The sequence below is a fragment of the Mytilus edulis genome, chromosome 1 (assembly GCF_963676685.1).
Source record: "Mytilus edulis chromosome 1, xbMytEdul2.2, whole genome shotgun sequence".
Lineage (NCBI taxonomy): Eukaryota > Metazoa > Mollusca > Bivalvia > Mytilida > Mytilidae > Mytilus > Mytilus edulis.
This window is the reverse complement of record NC_092344.1, coordinates 88,112,986-88,132,872: the sequence shown is the minus strand read 5'-3', so window position 1 is coordinate 88,132,872 and position 19,887 is coordinate 88,112,986. Positions and strand designations below refer to the sequence as shown.

General features: G+C 31.2%; 1 protein-coding gene and 1 long non-coding RNA gene across 5 annotated transcripts in view; both read left to right on the top strand.

The window, feature by feature from the left end:
- LOC139515473 (sortilin-like) overlaps positions 1–19,887 on the top strand; it is a 67,948-nt gene that overhangs the window by 31,697 nt on the left and 16,364 nt on the right. For all 4 annotated transcript variants that reach the window (XM_071305065.1, XM_071305056.1, XM_071305060.1 and 1 more), the window contains 4 exons: positions 214–290; positions 14,258–14,549; positions 16,202–16,319; positions 16,713–16,787. In XM_071305065.1, coding sequence (XP_071161166.1) covers positions 214–290; positions 14,258–14,549; positions 16,202–16,319; positions 16,713–16,787 — 562 coding nt within the window. The remainder of the gene's footprint in view (positions 1–213; positions 291–14,257; positions 14,550–16,201; positions 16,320–16,712; positions 16,788–19,887) is intronic.
- On the top strand, positions 1,020–11,995 carry LOC139493813 (uncharacterized). The gene is made up of 4 exons (XR_011657088.1): positions 1,020–1,276; positions 4,943–5,104; positions 6,971–7,078; positions 11,923–11,995. It is a non-coding gene; the product is annotated as an uncharacterized lncRNA (long non-coding RNA).

Genomic DNA, 19,887 nt, shown 5'->3' with positions numbered 1-19,887 from the left:
CTTTTGTCCATTTATTGTTTTTTGTTGTTGATTATAGTGCTTCACGCCTATCTAATTTTCCACTTGATTTTTAGTTTATACATATTTTCTGTGACACCACTGTCCCAGGTGAGGGGAAGGGTGTCCCACCTGCATCATTGTTAAGTTTTAAGTTCTCTTTTTCATTAAATAACTCTTTTGTGCACATTGTCACACATGTTTTGTATTATGCAGGTCATGTAGCTGATGCTTTACAGACGACCAAACCAGATGTGTATATAACTACTGATGGTGGATATAAATGGAGAAAGGTCTGTCACTCTCATAAATATAATAAGGAAATTTACTTGAATAAGTAAATGAACTCTTTGATTCAATAGGTACACAGGAAAAATTGCAACATATGTTTATCATATGTTTTCAAAACATATGAAAAACATATGAAAATCATATGTTTTTCATATGTTTAGGACAAACATATGATAAACATATGTTTACAATCATATGTTTACATATGATTTGAAACATATGAAAACATATGTTAGCAAACATATGTTAACATATGTTTTATGACATATGTAAACATATGTTTACAAACATATGAAAAACATATGATTTTCATATGTTTTCATATGTTTTAAAATACATTAATGAAAATTGGAGAAAATGTCTAAATTAGTATTGAAGCCTATCATCCTAACAGCAGAGCTTTCTGATTAATTTAATAAGAATTTAAAATAAGTGAATGAGTTATGATTAATAGATACTAATATGAATAATGAATAAATATTCTTTACTTTTTATAGTTTGTTCTTTATTCTAAATTAATTTTTTTTATTGATTATCCCATTATTCTCTCTCTGTTCTTCATTATTTATTTTTTATTATTTATTCTGCATTTTTTTTCTTATTCCCTTTTCTTAAATCCCTAATTTTGATTCCAGACCCTCGTATTACGTACTTGGCACGTCGAATTCGAAAAACCGGGAAAACTCGGAAATATTTTCACCGTTATTGTTTTGTGCACTATGTGACGCAAACCATGGACGCTCACGCGATCATCTGCAGCAGTCTACAGCTGTTTATTTAAGTTTTAAGAATGGACAGAGATAGATTCTACTTCTTCTTCTACTGATAAACAGATAAATTGAATTGAGTGACTTGTCGATTAACTAGAAGAAACCGGGGAACGAAACATAGAAATGAAAGTCTAGAGAAAGTCAACGCAACGAAATGTCGAAAGTGTTTTGTTTTCATGGATTACGTACAATTATGTACCTTAAAAGGGCAACGAATGGTAAATATAATAATGCACCTTTTTTATTATTATAATTGGCCAAAAACAGGAAGATGTGTGTGCAAATTTTTCACAAAAAAACTATTTGACTGTTGATTGTAAACCGGAGAACCGGTATATCACAATACCAGCTCTGTCTTAAATATACTTGATCACCTACAGTGGCCTACCTTAGAATTGAGACGAATACAAACAAGACTGGAGTTAACCGATAAAATTAGCGGTTAACCGACATAAAAGTGGCGGTTAACCGACATAAAAGTAGCGGTTAACCGATAAAAATACCTTTTGAACCAAATGGTACACCATAATTCTATAAGATCATACACCAACACATAGCAATTTACCCTAAAGATCTTCTTGTTAAATCAGACAGTAGAACAAGACATAAACATACCAACCACTTTACACTCAGCCACCAAGGCCTGCCAACAATTATAAGTTAGAATACAAGTACAAATGTAGTCTATTAAATAATAATGAAGTCTTGAAAGCTATTATACTTAATTTTATTTACATCTATGTCGCAGAATGGCTGCGTCAATGCAAAAAAAGACGTCATAATAATTTGGACTACATGTTCATTTGTATCTTACAAGTTGACTTCAACAATGAGCAAAGTGCATAATGCAAAGTCAGCTTTATAAGTCAAATGAAGGAACTTACAGACTGATAATGATTTTTAAACAAAACAAGGAACAAATAAACAAATATGATATACTAGTATACAGGGTTGGCAAAAACCCAGGTTTTATGAGTAGTGCCCAGTCCAGTGGGAAATACTGGGAAAACCCGGGTTTTACTGGGTTTTACTGGATAATACTGGGCAATACTGGGTAATATAAGATACTGGACTGAATTTTAAAAAGGATTCAGTAATCAAACACAAATACAATACATTTAAGATATATATATAAACCTATTTTTAATTATAAACAAGTTTACTTGTTTGAGTCTTATGAAATATACATGCATGTACAAATGTATAAATTTGAGAAAGAATTATTCTAACCGCTCTGAAATTTTTTTCTTCAACTAAATATAGCTAGTATAAAGTATTTAAAAATTACATGTAAGAAAGTATAAATGTACAAAACTCATTAATAAGTCATTATTCAGATATTAGAACACAGATATGTTTATATAACAATAATCAGCCTTTTCATTTCTATAAGAATTAATGACAAGACCCTCTAGGGTGTTTGTTTAGCAATCATAATTGCATATATATAGCAATTTAATTTACATTCCTCATAAACACTGCAATAAAATGTTTAGATTATTGAAACAAAGCCTTAAAAATTAACAAGGAATTGGGCAAATCTTGTATTTTGCCTACATAGAATTTAAGTGAAGAAGGAATGAACTTGAATTTTTAATCTGCTAGAAATGACTCTCTATGGTTATCTGTATAAAATGTATATATTTAGCTATAATACTATAATGAAACTAAAACAAGTCTTTATTATTTTGTATGGAAATAAGCTTAAAAATTCATATTGCCCAGTATTACCCGTTTCTGGGAGTATTGCCCAGCCCGCCCAGTAAAACCCAGGTGGGTAATACTTTGCCAACCCTGCTAGTATAGCAACAAACTACAACATAAACTTCTAAATAACAGGCTTCTGACTTGGGACAGAAACATACAGCATGTACAGGATGTGATGGAGTCAAACCAGTTTGTTGGTGCCAAATTAAACCCCCTCCTAACCTTGGATAGTGGTGTGAAAAGGGCATAACACATTTGCCATCAGATATGTACAAAGCAAAAAGACATCTAACAAAAACATAAACCAGACAGGGTATTTATACATCACCAAAGGCACAACAAAAATAACCTCTTTAAGTCCAGATTTGAGAGTTACCTCTTAGTTACTGATAACTAGTTCAAAGCTAACAACAAGTTATTTACCACCAAACCTTGCCTGGTTAAGGTTTATTCCAGATACTAGTAGTAACTACAGCATACAAAATAGTTCAGGTTTTGGTGTAAAATGTATGCAATAATTAAAATAGGGCATGAATAAGTCTGCAAGTCTGTGTCTATCAACATGATCAAGGTTCATTTGACCTTGTCTTGATCTCATTTACATGTACACTGACCAAATTTAAACATCATTATGTATACATGTACATGTAACTTCAAATTTCAAAAAAGAGTGGAAACAAAAAATCAACAATTTTATTAATTCATTTGTAAAGGAGCATAACTCTTGAAATGTATAAGCAATTCCTATAGAATTCAAAACTTGATCTGTGTTACAAAGTGTAAATTTTATGTGGTTTAATATAAGCATTGTGTGTAATTTTCGTTGCATTTGGTCAAAACAAACGGAAACTACAATAAGAAAACGGAAACAAAAAAATCAGTCATTTTTCAATTTGTAAAGGGTATAAATCAAGAACAGTAAAAGTGATGCCACCAAATATGAACTTGATCTGAATTTATAAATGTGGAAATAAGCGGTGTGTATATAAGTTTCATGACATTTGGTTGAGGCAAACTAAAATTAGAGAGAAAAGAACAATAAAAATTCAGCAATGCATAACTGAAGAAAGGTAAAAGTAACACCAGTGACCACTAAATTTTTTGGGACATACAACAAAATGTATGTACTGATGGATGGACAAGGTTAAAATTTAACACACCCTTGCTTTTCAGTAATTACCAAACTGTCTCATATAAAACATGTAATACATTAATACATGTCTGTAATAACCATGATAACTAGGCCTTACATGTTATACATGTACAAATGTTACAGGTAAGTTTAATCCCTTGAAATCCCTTGTCTCATTGACTAAAGAAGTTACCATGGTTGATTAAAAATGTATACATTTAATTTGAAAATTAGTTATAAAGGCTGTGTATTAAGTTACTGCACATATAAAGTTTCAAAAATTCCCTAGTGCACACCAAAAACAATAAATATATGTTACTACCGAAGAAAATTTTAGAAATGAAGAGTTGACAACTCATGAAATTATCTGGCATAACAACATTCACTAATGATTAACTTATTTAATATAAAAAAAAGATGTGGTATGATTGCCAATGAGACAACTGTCCATATGATAAGAGACCAAAATGACACAGAAATTAACAACTATAGGGCACTGTACGGCCTTCAACAATGAGAAAAGCCCATACTGCATAGTCAGCTATAAAAGGTCCCTAAATGACAATATAAAACAATTCAAACGAGAAAACTTAGGGCTTTATTTTTGTACAAAAAATGAACACAAAACAAATATGTAACACATAAACAAACGACAACCACTGAGTTACAGGCTCCTGAATTAAGTTATCCCCTTGACTATGTACATTTGTACTGTTAACTGATGAAAAAGATTGGCATTATACATTTGTAAATAATAACAAGAACTAATTTAGTCAGAGATCAAATTTAACCACTTTGATACACCATTGAATTCATACAACAGGCATATGGATTTAATAAGATGGATTAGAACATTTAAATAATTTAATACTTTTATAGTATACATGTATATACTAGTATAATTTTTTTCCGGGCAAGTCTAGATCTGTTGGTCTTGTTTTAAAAGATCAAAATAAGCCAATTTTGCCATATAACATGTATAAAAATATTTAAGGCAATTTGTCAGATATTTTAACTTAATTTCATTTTACATTATTTCTTTTAGCATTTTCTATGGAAGTACATGTACTTCAAGAAGAAGAAGAAGCTAAGCAACAGAATGGAATTCTCTGAGGCATTGCTTTCTAGATTATATGATGGATTCATAGATTTTCATATTGATTTATGTGCATATAAAGAGCAGCCGGCAATTATTTTATGACGAGAGGTATGTACATGTAATAAAAAGGATAACTTTGTTTGAATATTTTGTTGTTGTCAGACTATCTACATGTTACACATTTTGATTTCGTGTAAGCTGTGAAAAAATATTTTTTCTACTGGACCATTTTATTGAAAATAGCATTGGAAGCTCTATATACACTCCATTGCTTGTTCTTTTTATACGACCACAAACAATTTTTTGGGATTGTATAATGGTAAGGTGTTGTCGTTATCTGCAGCGTCCGAAGACACATTGGTTTCCGAACAATAACTTAGGTTTAAGTGCATAAATCTTTATGAATTTTGTTTAGAAGGTCCAATACCACAAAAAAAGGTTGGGATGATTTTGGGGAAGATGGTCGGAAGTCCCAACCGTTTAGGAATTAGGGGCCCAAAATGGGCCAAAAACAAGCATTTTTCTAGTTTCAGGATAATAGCTTGTTTTTAAGTATTTCAATTGCTCTGAAATTGTACCACAATGTTTAAAACCACAAGTACAAGGTTTTGATTCAGTTTAGGGGTCATGGGGCCAAAGTTTAGGAATAAGGGGCCAAAAACAAGCATTTTTCTAGTTTCCAGACAATAACTTGTCTGTAATTGTATAGATCTCTCTGAAATTGTACCACAATGTTCCATATAACAAAGGGAAGGCTGGGATAGAGTTTTGGGTTAGTTGCCCAAAATATGCAGGAATAAGGAGCCAAAAAGAAGCATGTTTCTAGTTTCCATACAATAACTTGTGTTTAAGTGACTCATACATGTAGGCGGATTAAGGTGGGAGGCCCAGGCAGCCCTGCCCCCTCCAACCCCAACCCCCCTCTTTTCTGGGAAAATTTTGGTTGATTATATAGGGAAACACTGAAGCATGTCCGGATCAGTCCCCCTCTTAGGCAGTCACTGGGCCCCCACATATGAAAATTTCTGGATCCGCCATCGAGTGTATGGATCTCTCTGAAATTGTACTACAAGGTTCCATACTACAAAAGAAAGGATGGGATTGAGTTTTAGGGTTATTGCTCCAAGGGGGATTTTAATAAGTTGAGGGGGGGATAGTTTGTTTACAACTTTTTTAAGGGATTCCATTTTTTTTCAAATTTTTTCAAATTTTTGATTTTTGAAAAGTTTCATGCAATAATGTTCAGCAAAGTAAGATCTACAATGGTCAACGTAACCAAATTTGCAATGGACAGGATCCCTTAAGCAGTTGTTGCCCTTTATAGTCAATTTTTAACAACTTTCTCGTAAATTTTGCCATCTTTTCCTCTTTTGTGTATTGAGCAGGAACCAAAGAAGATAAAGAGAAACTTAACAGGCTATTAATAAAATATGTTTACAGGAGTTTTGCCTCTTGGAAATAGATATTGAATTTGTAAGGAATTGCATCCCACACATGTCTACTTTTCTTGTAGATTATTTTTTATAATTTAATGTTAAAAAAAGAACATACTTATTTGTTGTGGTTATTGCTTTTTGACAGCAAATTTTATATATCCATCAATTGGTGAGGTACATTGAAACAATGTTCTTTTATTAAATGCATGAAGTATACAGATGGTAACACAAATGACAACATGTTACATGTATGTTCATGAGTTTAATATTTATATATAAACGTTGTATTTCAACAATTTTGCCTATGAAACAGCAAATCAAGATTTAATTAACCGGAGTTAATGCCTAAATGGATTTTTTTAAACTTAGGCAGAAAAATAGTTTATTATATATACATGATATATGAGAAAGTTCATGCTATACATATATTTGTTGTTTGTTTATAAATTGTTTCCATTAACTCAAAATTAAAAGTATTAATTAGTGAGCATCAGTTTTTGTCTGGACTTTTGGATTAACTTAAAATTTATAATTTTAGCTTGTTACCAAATGAAAGGAAAGTGCAGTATAAGAATCACTGGTGTACATGTTATGATGTTCATGTACATGTAGGTGCAGATGTCCTGTAAAAAAAACTGGTATCAAAGTAAGTTCATATGTAGAATTGCATTTGATTTAAATAATTTAATGTTATCTATTCAAAACTTTTTCAAGTGTAATTGTACATGTATACAGTTGTTTATTTTTCTGTCTTTCTGATGTCAAGTATGATTTGAGGAATCCTTACCAGTCTCATCTGCTTCTGCTGCACACGCATGAGAAATGAGAAGCTCAAATAATTAGTATTTGCATCACAGACTGTATATTATGAATTGTATATTTAACATGATCAAAAGTTGTTCTCGTCTTGAATATACATTAGATATTTGCCACTGTACATTAAAATAAACAAGAAAAATTAATTTAATAATTTTCTTTTAACCGTAGAGCGTTTTGAAAGAACTAGAATATTGATATAAGGAGATGGGGTATGATTCTCAATGAGACAACTCTCAATTAAAAAACTAAAGAACGAAGATAAAACATTTACTGGTCACTGTTGAAGTGTTCAGCAATGAACAATAATCAAAATCCATACCATAAAGTAACCTTCAACTTGTTTAAGGATGCAAAATATGAACCATTGAAAAATTAAAACTACATATTGTATGGCAGCCATTAATTAATATGTTTATAGAATGATTGTAAGGTGTTTATATTTGTCTTGCAGGTGCAATTCTTGCCAGATTTTTTATAAAACTTATACTATAGATACTTTAATATCAGCAATATCTTGGTCAAGTTCACTACTTTTGACCGAATGACTATTTTTGAAAGAGTTATGCCCCTTGAAAATATTAAATAAAGGAAAATGGCCTTGTAACACTCTCATCGGTTCATTTTTTAGCTCACCTGGCCCAAAGGGCCAAGTGAGCTTTTCCCATCACTTGGCGTCCGTCGTCCGTCGTCTGGCGTCGTTAACTTTTACAAAAATCTTCTCCTCTGAAACTACTGGGCCAAATTACACCAAACTTGGCCAAAATCATCATTGGGGTATCTAGTTTAAAAAATGTGTCCGGTGACCCGGCCAACCATCCAAGATGGCCGCCATGGCTAAAAATAGAACATAGGGGTAAAATGCAGTTTTTGGCTTATAACTCAAAAACCAAAGCATTTAGAGCAAATCTGACATGGGGTAAACTTGTGTAACAGGTCAAGATCTATCTGCCCTGAAATTTTCAGATAAATCGGATAACCTGTTGTTGGGTTGCTGCCCCTGAATTAGTAAGTTTAAGGAAATTTTGCTGTTTTTGGTTATTATCTTGAATATTATTATAGATAGAGATAAACTGTAAACAGCAATAATGTTCAGCAAAGTAATATTTTCAAATAAGTCAACATGACCGAAATGGTCAGTTGACCCCTTTAGGAGTTATTGCCCTTTATAGTCAATTTTTAACCATTTTTCGTAAATCTTAGTAATCTTTTACAAAAATCTTCTCCTCTGAAACTACTTGGCCAAATCATTCCAAACTTGGCTACAACCATTTTTATACGACCGCAAAATTTGAAAAATTTTTCGTCGTATATTGCTATCACGTTGGCGTCTGCGTCGTCGTCGTCGTCGTCGTCGTCGTCGTCGTCGTCGTCGTCCGGCGTCCGAATACTTTTAGTTTTCGCACTCTAACTTTAGTAAAAGTGAATGGAAATCTATGAAATTTTAACACAAGGTTTATGACCACAAAAGGAAGGTTGGGATTGATTTTGGGAGTTTTGGTCCCAACATTTTAGGAATTAGGGGCCAAAAAGGGCCCAAATAAGCATTTTCTTGGTTTTCGCACTATAACTTTAGTTTAAGTGAATAGAAATCTATGAAATTTTGACACAAGGTTTATGACCACAAAAGGAAGGTTGGGATTGATTTTGGGGGTTTTGGTTCCAACAGTTTAGGAATAAAGGGCCAAAAAAGGGCCCAAATAAGCATTATTCTTGGTTTTCGCACAATAACTTTAGTATAAGTAAATAGAAATCAATGAAATTTTAGCACAAGGTTTATGACCACAAAAGGAAGGTTGGGATTGATTTTTGGAGTTGAGGTCACAACAGTTTATGAATTAGGGGCCAAAAAGGGGCCCTATTAAGCATTATTTTTGGTTTTTGCACCATAACTTTAGTATAAGTGAATAGAAATCTATGAAATTTAAACACAAGGTTTATGACCATAAAAGGAAGGTTGGGTTTGATTTTGGGAGTTTTGGTCATAACAGTTTAGGAATAAGGGGCCCAAAGGGTCCAAAATTGAACTTTGTGTGATTTCATCAAAAATTGAATAATTGGGGTTCTTTGATATGCCGAATCTAACTATGTATGTAGATTCTTAATTTTTGGTCCCGTTTTCAAATTGGTCTACATTAAGGTCCAAAGGGTCCAAAATTAAACTTAGTTTGATTTTAACAAAAATTGAATCCTTGGGGTTCTTTGATATGCTGAATTTAAAAATGTACTTAGATTTTTAATTATTGGCCTAGTTTTCAAGTTGGTCCAAATGGGGGTCCAAAATTAAACTTTGTTTGATTTCTTCAAAAATTGAATAAATGGGTTCTTTGATATGCCAAATCTAACTGTGTATGTAGATTCTTAATTTTTGGTCCAGTTTTCAAATTGGTCTACATTAAGGTCCAAAGGGTCCAAATTAAACTAAGTTTGATTTTAACAAAAATTAAATTCTTGGGCTTATTTGATATGCTTTATCTAAATATGTACTTTGATTTTTGATTATGGGCCCAGTTTTCAAGTTGGTCCAAATCAGGATTCCATATCAAGTATTGTGCAATAGCAAGAAATTTTCAATTGCACAGTATTGCACAATAGCAAGAAATATCTAATTGCACAATATTGTGCAATAGCAATTAATTTTCAATTGGAGTTATCTTTCTTTGTATAGAATAGTAGTTGATAATATATGTTGGAAATTTGCCAGACATGACTATGATGTCATTTTCTATTTTTATTTGCCAATAACTTTATGTAAATAACTTCATTGGAAATTTGCCAATATAAAATGTTGCTGATGAAGCTTTTTTTCCTTATCTTATCTAAAATGTTTTAGATAATGTATGTTGGAAATTTGCCAGACATGACTATGATGTCATTTTCTATTTTTATTTGCCAATAACTTTATGTAAATAACTTCATTGGAAATTTGCCAATATAAAATGTTGCTGATGAAGTTTTTTTTTATTGTTTTATACAATAAACAATGTATATTCACTTTTACTACCAACCAATCTTTACCATTCAGTGATAACAAGCACTTTATTTTACATTTTAATATTTTATGATGTATTTAAAAGAGTAGTTATTGTTGCAAACTCCATTAGAAATTTGAATTGATATCAGTTTTGGAAAAAGGGAAACGGGGATGTGAAAAAAGGGGGGGGGGGGTTAAATTTTTCTCATTTCAGATTTCATAAATAAAAAGAAAATTTCTTCAAACATTTTTTTGAGAGGATTAATATTCAACAGCATAGTGAATTGCTCAAAGGCAAAAAAAAACTTTTAAGTTCATTAGACCACATTCATTCTGTGTCAGAAACCTATGCTGTGTCAACTATTTAATTTTAGATTTAAATAAGAAGAAATCTTTAATTGATTTGTAAAATCTTGACATTTGTTTTGTGTAAAAAAACCCATGTAATGTCAAAAATTTGATCACAATCCAAATTCAGAGCTGTATCACGCTTGAATGTTTTGTCCATACTTGCCCCAACTGTTCAGGGTTCGACCTCTGCGGTCGTATAAAGCTGCGCCCTGCGGAGCACCTGGTTGGGGTATGTAGTTTGAAAAATGTGTCCAGTGACCCAGCCATCCAATCAAGATGGCCGCCATGGCTAAAAATAGAACCTTGGGTAAAATGCAGTTTTTGGCTTATAACTCAAAAACCAAAGCATTTAGAGTAAATCTGACATGAGGTAAATTTGTTTATCAGGTCAAGATCTACCTGCCCTGAAATTTTCAGATGAATTGGACAACCCGGTTTTGGGTTGCTGCCCCAGAATAAGTAATTTTAATGAAATTTTGCTGTTTTTTGGTTATTATCTTGAATATTATTATAGATAGAGATAAACTGTAAACAGCAATAATGTTCAGCAAAAAAAGATTTACAAATAAGTCAACATGACCGAAATGGTCAGTTGACCCCTTTAGGAGTTATTGCCCTTAATAGTCAATTTTTAACCATTTTTCGTAAATCTTAGTAATCTTTTACATCTTCTCCTCTGAAACTACTTGTCCAAATTACACCAAACTTGGCCAAAATCATCATTGGGATATCTTGTTTAAAAAATGTGTCCGGTGACCCGGCCAACCATCCAAGATGGCCGCCATGGCTAAAAATAGAACATAGGGGTAAAATGCAGTTTTAGGGTTGTAACTCAAAAACCAAAGCATTTAGAGCAAATCTGACAAGGGGTAAAATTGTGTAACAGGTCAAGATCTATCTATCTATCTTTTTTAACAATTTTCACTAATTTGGTAAATTTTTGTAAATTTTTACAAAATATTTTTCACTGTATCTAAAGGTCCAAGTTTATTATAGATAGAGAAAATTCTAAGTACCAAGAATGTTCAGTAAAGTAAGATCTACAAACACATCACTATCAGCAAAACACAATTTTGTCATGAATCCATCTGTGTCCTTTGTTTAATATGCACATAGACCAAGCCAAGGTGAGCGACACAGGCTCTTTAGAGCCTCTAGTTTATAAAACACATAGTATACTGTAAGTAATGCCCTTGAAGGTCTGTTTGAAATATTTCATATACAAGAAAAAGAACTTTTTTATTTATAATTTTATTCAAGTGCCTTTTTTTAAATTATTGCCCCTTGATATATAAAATATGTGCAGCTCAGTGGACATTGAAACTCTGTTCTGTTATTTTTATTTGCAGGAACTGAAAAGTAAAGAAAAAGAACCAAAGAACATTCATTTTAAATTAATACAATATTGAACTCAAAAGTCAATCTAGTTGTCTTTCTTAATTATAGATATAATTATAAGAAGATGTGGTATTAGTGCCAATGAAACAACTCTCCATCCAGGTCTTAATTTGTAAAAGTAAACCATAACAGGTCAAAGTATGGTTTTCAAAACAGAGCTCACACGAAACAGCAAGCCATTAAGGGCCACAAAAGGGGCTGCATACACTAGCACCTGTAATAGCTAGCAGTGTAGACAATTACATATCAATGTGTATGGTGATATAGCAATAGAATTATCACATCCATCAGAGGGAAATAGAATTAATACAGTAGAAATATCACATCCATCAGAGGAAAATAGAATATAGACAATAGAAATATCACAGACATCAGAGGAAAATAGAATATAGACAATAGAAATATCACAGACATCAGATTAGAATAGATTATCAACAATAGAAATGATGTATCTCACAGAGACAAACATATGAAAATAGAATATAGACAATAAAAATTTGGTATGTCATAGAGATGAAAATAGAATATAGACAATAGAATTAGGGTATGTCAAAGAGGCAAACATAGAATGGGGTATGTCAAAGAGACAAAACTATGAAAATAGAATATAGGCAATAGAAATGGGATATGTCAAAGAGACAAACATATGAAAATAGAACATAGACAAAAGAAATGGGGTATGTCAAAGAGCCAAAAATGTGAAAATAGAAGAGACAACAACTTAATAAAAAAAAGTTTTACTAGATATACAAAACAAATTATGGAGCACTGACTGTGATAATTATTTTTCTGCAAAAAAAGGAATGCTAATTTATACAGTTGTTTTTTTATATTTGTTAGAGCTTTTGATTTTGCCATGTATTTTCTGTGGAGTCAAGTATTTGGGGTTATTTACTTTTCAAAACAACAAATCGTCATATTGAAGTATTACACTCAAAATGAGTTCCTGACAGAAAATAAAGATGATGAAGAAGAAAAACATCAAAAACATTACCATTAAAAACAAACCAAACAAAAATACATATACATTTTTGTACATGAAAAAATAAATGCATTTGAAAAATTAAAAAAAAAAACATAAAAAAACATATATTTAGGACCAATATAAAAACATATGAAAACATATGTTTGGGCCGAACATATGAAAACATATGTTTAGGCCAAACATATGAAAACATATGTTTAGGTCTGGGATAAAAACATATGAAAAACATATGAAAAACATATGTTTTTCATATGTTTACATGGATATGTTTTTCATATGATTTTATAAACATATGTTTTTCATATGTTTAACATATGTTTTTCATATGATCAAAAACATATGTTTTCATGTCGGGCCTAAACATATGTTTACATATGTTTTCAAACATATGAAAAACATATGTTAAACATATGAAAACATATGTCGCAATTTTTCCTATGTACAATCAAAATAAAACCATAATGCATGGTAGGAGTTAGAGACAATATTTCTAGAGGCATTTTGTAATTATATAATATAAAAGGTATATAAAAATAGAAAGTTGTGGTATGGTTGCCTCACTCTGGTGTCAGAGACCAAATGATGAAGAAGGTTAGCATCTACAGGTCATCATACAGCCTTCAACAATGAGCAAAACCCATACTGCATAGCAAGTATTTATTAATATATATGCAAAACTATAAACAGAAAAACAAATATGATATACATTAACAAATGACTCCACTGAATTACTGGTTCCTTTGGGACAGTCATAGACAGAATGTGGTAGGATGGAACATGCAAAAGGGCCTTATTTGGTGTTTTCCTTTTATATTTTAGTTTAAAAGCCACTGCAAAATACCTGAAAGTGCTTAATAAAATTAGCATGCAGAAATTATTTGCCAATTTAATAAGTATCATATATCAAGTGAAAAAAAAACCCAGTTTGATGAAAGCTTTTGTCAAATAATTATTCATTATTTCATGGTTTTGACACTCAATCCAAGCTATAGAAAATGTGTAATCTGTTTTACATGTAAATTCGTGGTTCGACTGTACCCACAAAATACACGAAAATTGATATCCATGAATAATGAATCCACAGTATTCGCAAATGATAATACAAAGGCATGTTTGAAATTGTTTTCGAAAATTAACTTGTACAAATGTGATAGGTAGAGTATTCATATTGATAATATATAGGCATGCTTGAAATTGCTTTCAAAATTAACATGTCACCCTTTTCTTATTATGATTGAACATCTTAGAGTGACCACTTAGATAAAAAAAATCTGCAGTATATCTATTACTCTCTATTTCAGGCTTTAGATGGTCCACATCATTATCATATAGCAGACAGTGGTAGTTTACTAGTGGCAGTCCCAGCTGATACAACTCAACCTAAATTAATCAAATTTTCTACAGATGAAGGAAGATGTTGGCATACATATGATTTCATTGATAAGGAGAGTAATGAAACCATCATGTTTACTGGACTGTTAACAGAGCCAGGGTCCAAGGCCTTGACTGTCAGTATATGGGGCTATAAACCAGATACAAGGAAGTGGACTACATTTATCATTGATTTCCAAAAAATATTCAAAAAGAAGTGTGGTATGTTTCATGAATTTGTGATACCCAATCTTAAGTTCCCTGTGTAAATTGACTTTTCATCTTATTTCTTTGGACAAGGAAGTTTCTGTCCTTTCTTTGCCTCTAACCTCCAAATTTTATTTAAAAAATAGGTATGTTCAAAAGTACTTGAAATATTTTTATTTCTCCCAAGAACTGTAAATAATTCATTGTAAGATATGTTTCTACACTTATAGCATATCAATTCAAAAAGGGAAATAAATAATATTTTCTTAGGTCTTTTCTTTTTGTATTGATTCACCATACCCATCAAATAAAACCTAAAGTAACCAGATCTGATGTTATCAAAAAATTGTTTAAGCGACCCCTTAATGTCTTTAGTTTTTTGTGTTGTTTGGTTAGTATATATCATTGATATATAACTGTATATTTTCTTTTCTTCATATATTTGGGGTTTTCATTCATTTTAACTATACAATATAGTTATAGAACCACTAAACTCAGGCCCCATCATAAGTATCATACAAAAAGTAGTACATATTTTAAACTAAATAGTTCAGCTTTGTCAATAAGTAAAATATTTAGGTTGCTTTGGTATCAAATGAAAGTTTAAGGACTTTAGATCCCTGTAGAAGCCTTGTTTTCCTTTTGAATTATTAAAAAATATATATGAAATTTAAATAGGAGGGCATCTTTGCCTTGTAGCTCTGATCAAGAGTACCTTTTTTTGTACTACCAAACTTCAGGGATGGTATGCTCTAATATGCAATTAAGGGTATATTAAATTCTTCAGCACAAGCCAGGACAAGGTATACTGTAGTTCATTATTTAATGACTGTCACTTTAATTGAACTAAAGACAAAATAGCTAAGAATGCTTGAAATTACAGAATTTAACATGGATTGCAATGGGTCTGTGAATAGGTGGTTTTATTCCAAAACATTATTTTGGAAGGCATTATTAACCCTTTCTTCCATGGCATTTTTTTTTTAAATAGTTGATTTGCATAGGATTTTTTCAATAAAAAAAAATCATCAGGTTTAAAGTATTAATGCATTGCTAATTACAAATATTTCATCAAAAAAATTTTATACAGATATTCTTATGAATATCCTTTTCATATTGAATACAAATTTTATTAATGTTGTTGCAGACATTTCATAGTCATAGTATTTCAACTGAGGTACTACACAGGCGTCAAAAGGCGTCATTATGGAGTAAAGGGGTGGCGTAAAAGGCGTCATTATGGAGGAAATGGTTAAACCCCTTGTACATATAATGTTAATTCATTTTCATGATCTCATTATACTTGGCAAGCTAATGTTTTATTGCTCATACAGCTGAAGATAAAGCTGATGTTATTTGTATGACTGTCAACATTACATTTGAGTTATAGATTATCGTTGGTCATCTCAACGAGATTGATTTTGTCGCTGCGAAAGTGAGAAAAGTAACTGAGTTGAGATGACCAATGATAGTCTGTTTATCACTATTTTACCATTGACAATGTTAACATTGTTAATTTCATTGACAACGGCACATGTGCCCTTAGTTTCTAGCAAATAATTTCATATCACTCTACTCTACTATGCTGAGAAAGGAAATAATCAGTCAGTAAGATCAAAGGCAAATTTCTTTAAATAGCGCTAATTGATTTTGTTTTATTTGAATAGATACTGCAACTGATTATGACACATGGGTACCCCACGAAACAAGTAATGAAAAAGGAAATATACAAGGATGTCTACTGGGAAATAAAGAAACGTTTAAGAAAGTAAAAAAAGACTCATGGTATGTAAATAGTGTTGAGTGAATTTAGATTTTCTTTAAATGGGATGTGTATGTTTGTTTGTATTAGAATGATATGTTAAGAATTAAAGCATGCCATACAAAAAACAACCAATTACTATCATCCAAGGTAGAAAAAATAAAAATAGTTATAAAAAAAAGATTATTAAGGCAAATATAATATATATTTATATTGTTTGCAGATGTCAATCTTTATTACAATGCTTGAGCAAAACATTTATTTATTTAAAGCAAGCAAACTAACCAAAGTTGTGCTCTACAAGCAATATGAAATTAGCTCTAATCATTTTATTTTGAAATGATCCCTTATGTTCAAGTTGAATAGTTCATCAAAAGAAAAATTATTTGATATGTCTAAATTTTGTCCTTATGAAGGTGCTATAATGGTGCAGATCACCCATTGGAACATACAGGAGAAGCATGTACATGTGTCAGGGATGATTATGAATGGTAAGATCTGAATAATGGCTAGTGTATTGATATATTCAGTTCATTGTCATAATAGTGACACCAGAGTGAGCCAAATTATTAAAATTTTATATTATATACAGAAATATCATAAGGCTCGCTAGTTATATTTTAATCATTCAACTTTTCAAAATTTTTCTAATTTTCAGCAAATTTTCAATTATTGGTTAAAATTTTTGATGGATATAATTTTGAAATAAAGATTTTATGGATAATAAATTGATAGATGTGGCACAAAAAAGGATGTTGTACTGACTTTTCCTGAGATTTCTTTGAAGTTCCTTATCTCTGGTATTACACATGATGTTTGTCTTTAATAATGGACTAAATGAAAACATTTTTACATGTAAATAAATCTTATATGATTTGCATATTTTGAAATACAGTTAACTCTCGTTGTCTGGAACTCGGTTGACTCGAAATTTCGGATGAGTCGAAGTTTTCACGTGGTCCCGAACTTTGTTCCATATGAATGTATGTAATTTGACTCCTGATGTGTCGAAATTGGATGTGTTGAAATTTCGGTTGAGTCGAATTAAATTTACGATCCCAAGGTGAACAAAAGCATTCAAAATTCATTATTTATCTCGAACTAAAACACATATGTCAAAACATGACCTCCGGCATTTAAATGGATTGAAAAGTTAATCTGACAATACACGTGTAATTAAATTTCCAGTCACTGACCACTGTATTGATTTATGACATGCTATTTCCACGAGTGTTTACCTAAGATTATCTTTTCTAGAATTTTTATGAAATATTAGTGATACATTGTTAATGTTCATGAAAAAGTATTTAAAATGTTTACAAAACAATTAATTGTGATTTACACTAATGAGCTTGGGTGTGTATAAAGTAATGATTATGACTTCCATTGATGATCACCTAAAAACTACTCAATCGGCGTCTTTAATCTTGTTGTATTTTCTTTTATTAAAAGAAAGAGTGAGATACAACAAAATGAAGAGGAATCTTAATTTTCTAAAGTCTTTTGTATCCAAGAATAAACAATTTTGTCAACTTTAAACAACCTGAATAACAAAACTATCGATTGGAAATTACTCTCTCGGATAAAAACCATAGGAAACAATTGTAACTGAAACAATTGAATAAGTAAAACAATTTTATTATAATAACAAAAGACCATGTGACATACAAATACATCGATCTGATACTAGAATATCGATCCCCTTCCAATATTCACCCGGATTTATTTTAGCTTTACCATGCTAAGCAAGAGTTGTATCCCTTGTTCAGTCAAACTTCCGGTTCTCGTTTGAGTCGAACTATGTGTATCTCGAAATATTTCTCCGGTCCAGCTGACTTCGAGATAACGAGAGTCGACTGTATGTTAATATGATTGGCAGAAAAGTCTTCTAGTAGTTGTTATTAAAGTGAAATATTTTTGGGGAAAGACGGCTTCAAGCCGTCAATTCCCTAATGGGGTTGGCCAGAGTATCATTCCCTCACGTCAATCATTTTGTTTTGATAGTTTGGAAACCCCCTCAAAATGTCATACTGAAATTGATGACAAGGAGAACAGATTGACTTTAAATACATTTTTTACACATTTCCTTCTGTTACTCGTGAAATTATCGTATATTGAGCTTTCCCTTACACTATATACGTTTCTTTTACAGTCCGGAAAAATCAGTATTACGAAATATTCTAAATATATCTAACCTAGTGACGTCATTGTTGGAATGCCACACAGGGATATCCTTTATTCATTATAAAAACCAGTCATAGTATTTGTATACTAATTTAAAATCCGTATTTGTTAAATGTAAACCTAATGATGTTTGCTGTATGTAGTGTAGATCATTCACACACCAACATGCAATGCTTTAATCTGAGGCTATAATCAGATAATTTGTAGGTCAACTTTCGCGGTAAACAATGTCAATGGGGATACATGAGATTGGGGAGAGAAACGACAGTTTTCATTGTTTCTGTAAAGTTCTGTTTTTAGAATCTTCCTCCAATTCAGGAGCACCTCCATTGATGAGTAATTATACACTAAAATCAAAGTAAATGTTTCTGAACACTTAAAATGTGACATTTAGTATATGATAAGTAGTCTTCTATATAAAAAAAATTTGTGTACCAACATAATTATTAAAATGGTTAAAAAAAAATAAAAAAAAATTAAATGTTGCTTTTTGTAGTTTATACCTATTGAGATTGGGGAGAGCAACTGCAGTTTTCATTCTATCTGAACACTAAAAATGTCACATAATGTATATATATGATAAGTAGTCATCAATAAAAAAGTAATTTTGCGTACCAACATAATTATTGTAGTGGTCATTTTTTTTTCATTTTTTTTTTAAATATTGCTTTTTGTAGTTTAAAGCTATTTATTCATGAATTTTACAGATATATCAAAATATGGGATCTGGAAACAAACTTCACACAGCTTATATCAATCATATTTGATTTTATAAGTAAATGTATCCCTGTGATGAGAGTTGTAACTTGGAACTTTATCAATGGAAAATTAAAACTGAATAGATTTTACAGTCCTCACTTTCTTGAGAATACTGTCACAAAAAATTGAGAATGGTCTTAGCCTGCCGTTCAGTTGTACATAATTAAAATTCTAAAATATATTGTAGTAGTTGTTAAATTCAATTGAATTTTAGATAATTAACTCCTAACTTTAATCAAATGTTTTGATTTAGAAGGTGCAGATCTCATTGGTCCAAATTGTCTCTATGATGAATTCTTGACTAAGGAAATGAAATAACAATAAACAACAATTAGTTTCATTATTGTTAGCCTTTCTATATGTTCTAGTTGTTCTTTTGCTCATTCTTTGTTTGTAGACTATCAAAAGATACCCCCCTAAAAATTGAAACAATGGCCGTCTTTTCCCTCAGAGCTCTTCAGCTCTTTGATTGTATTACCATGTTGACATTACTACTTTTATATAACACATTCTTTATCTGCCATTTTAAAGAATTATAAGGAATAAGCACCTTTCAAAGGGAATTTCTTGGTGTATAAACTGGACCAAGTCACTCAAAAACAATTTCCAATATTACAACTTACAAGATGTACAATCTTTCCTTTATCT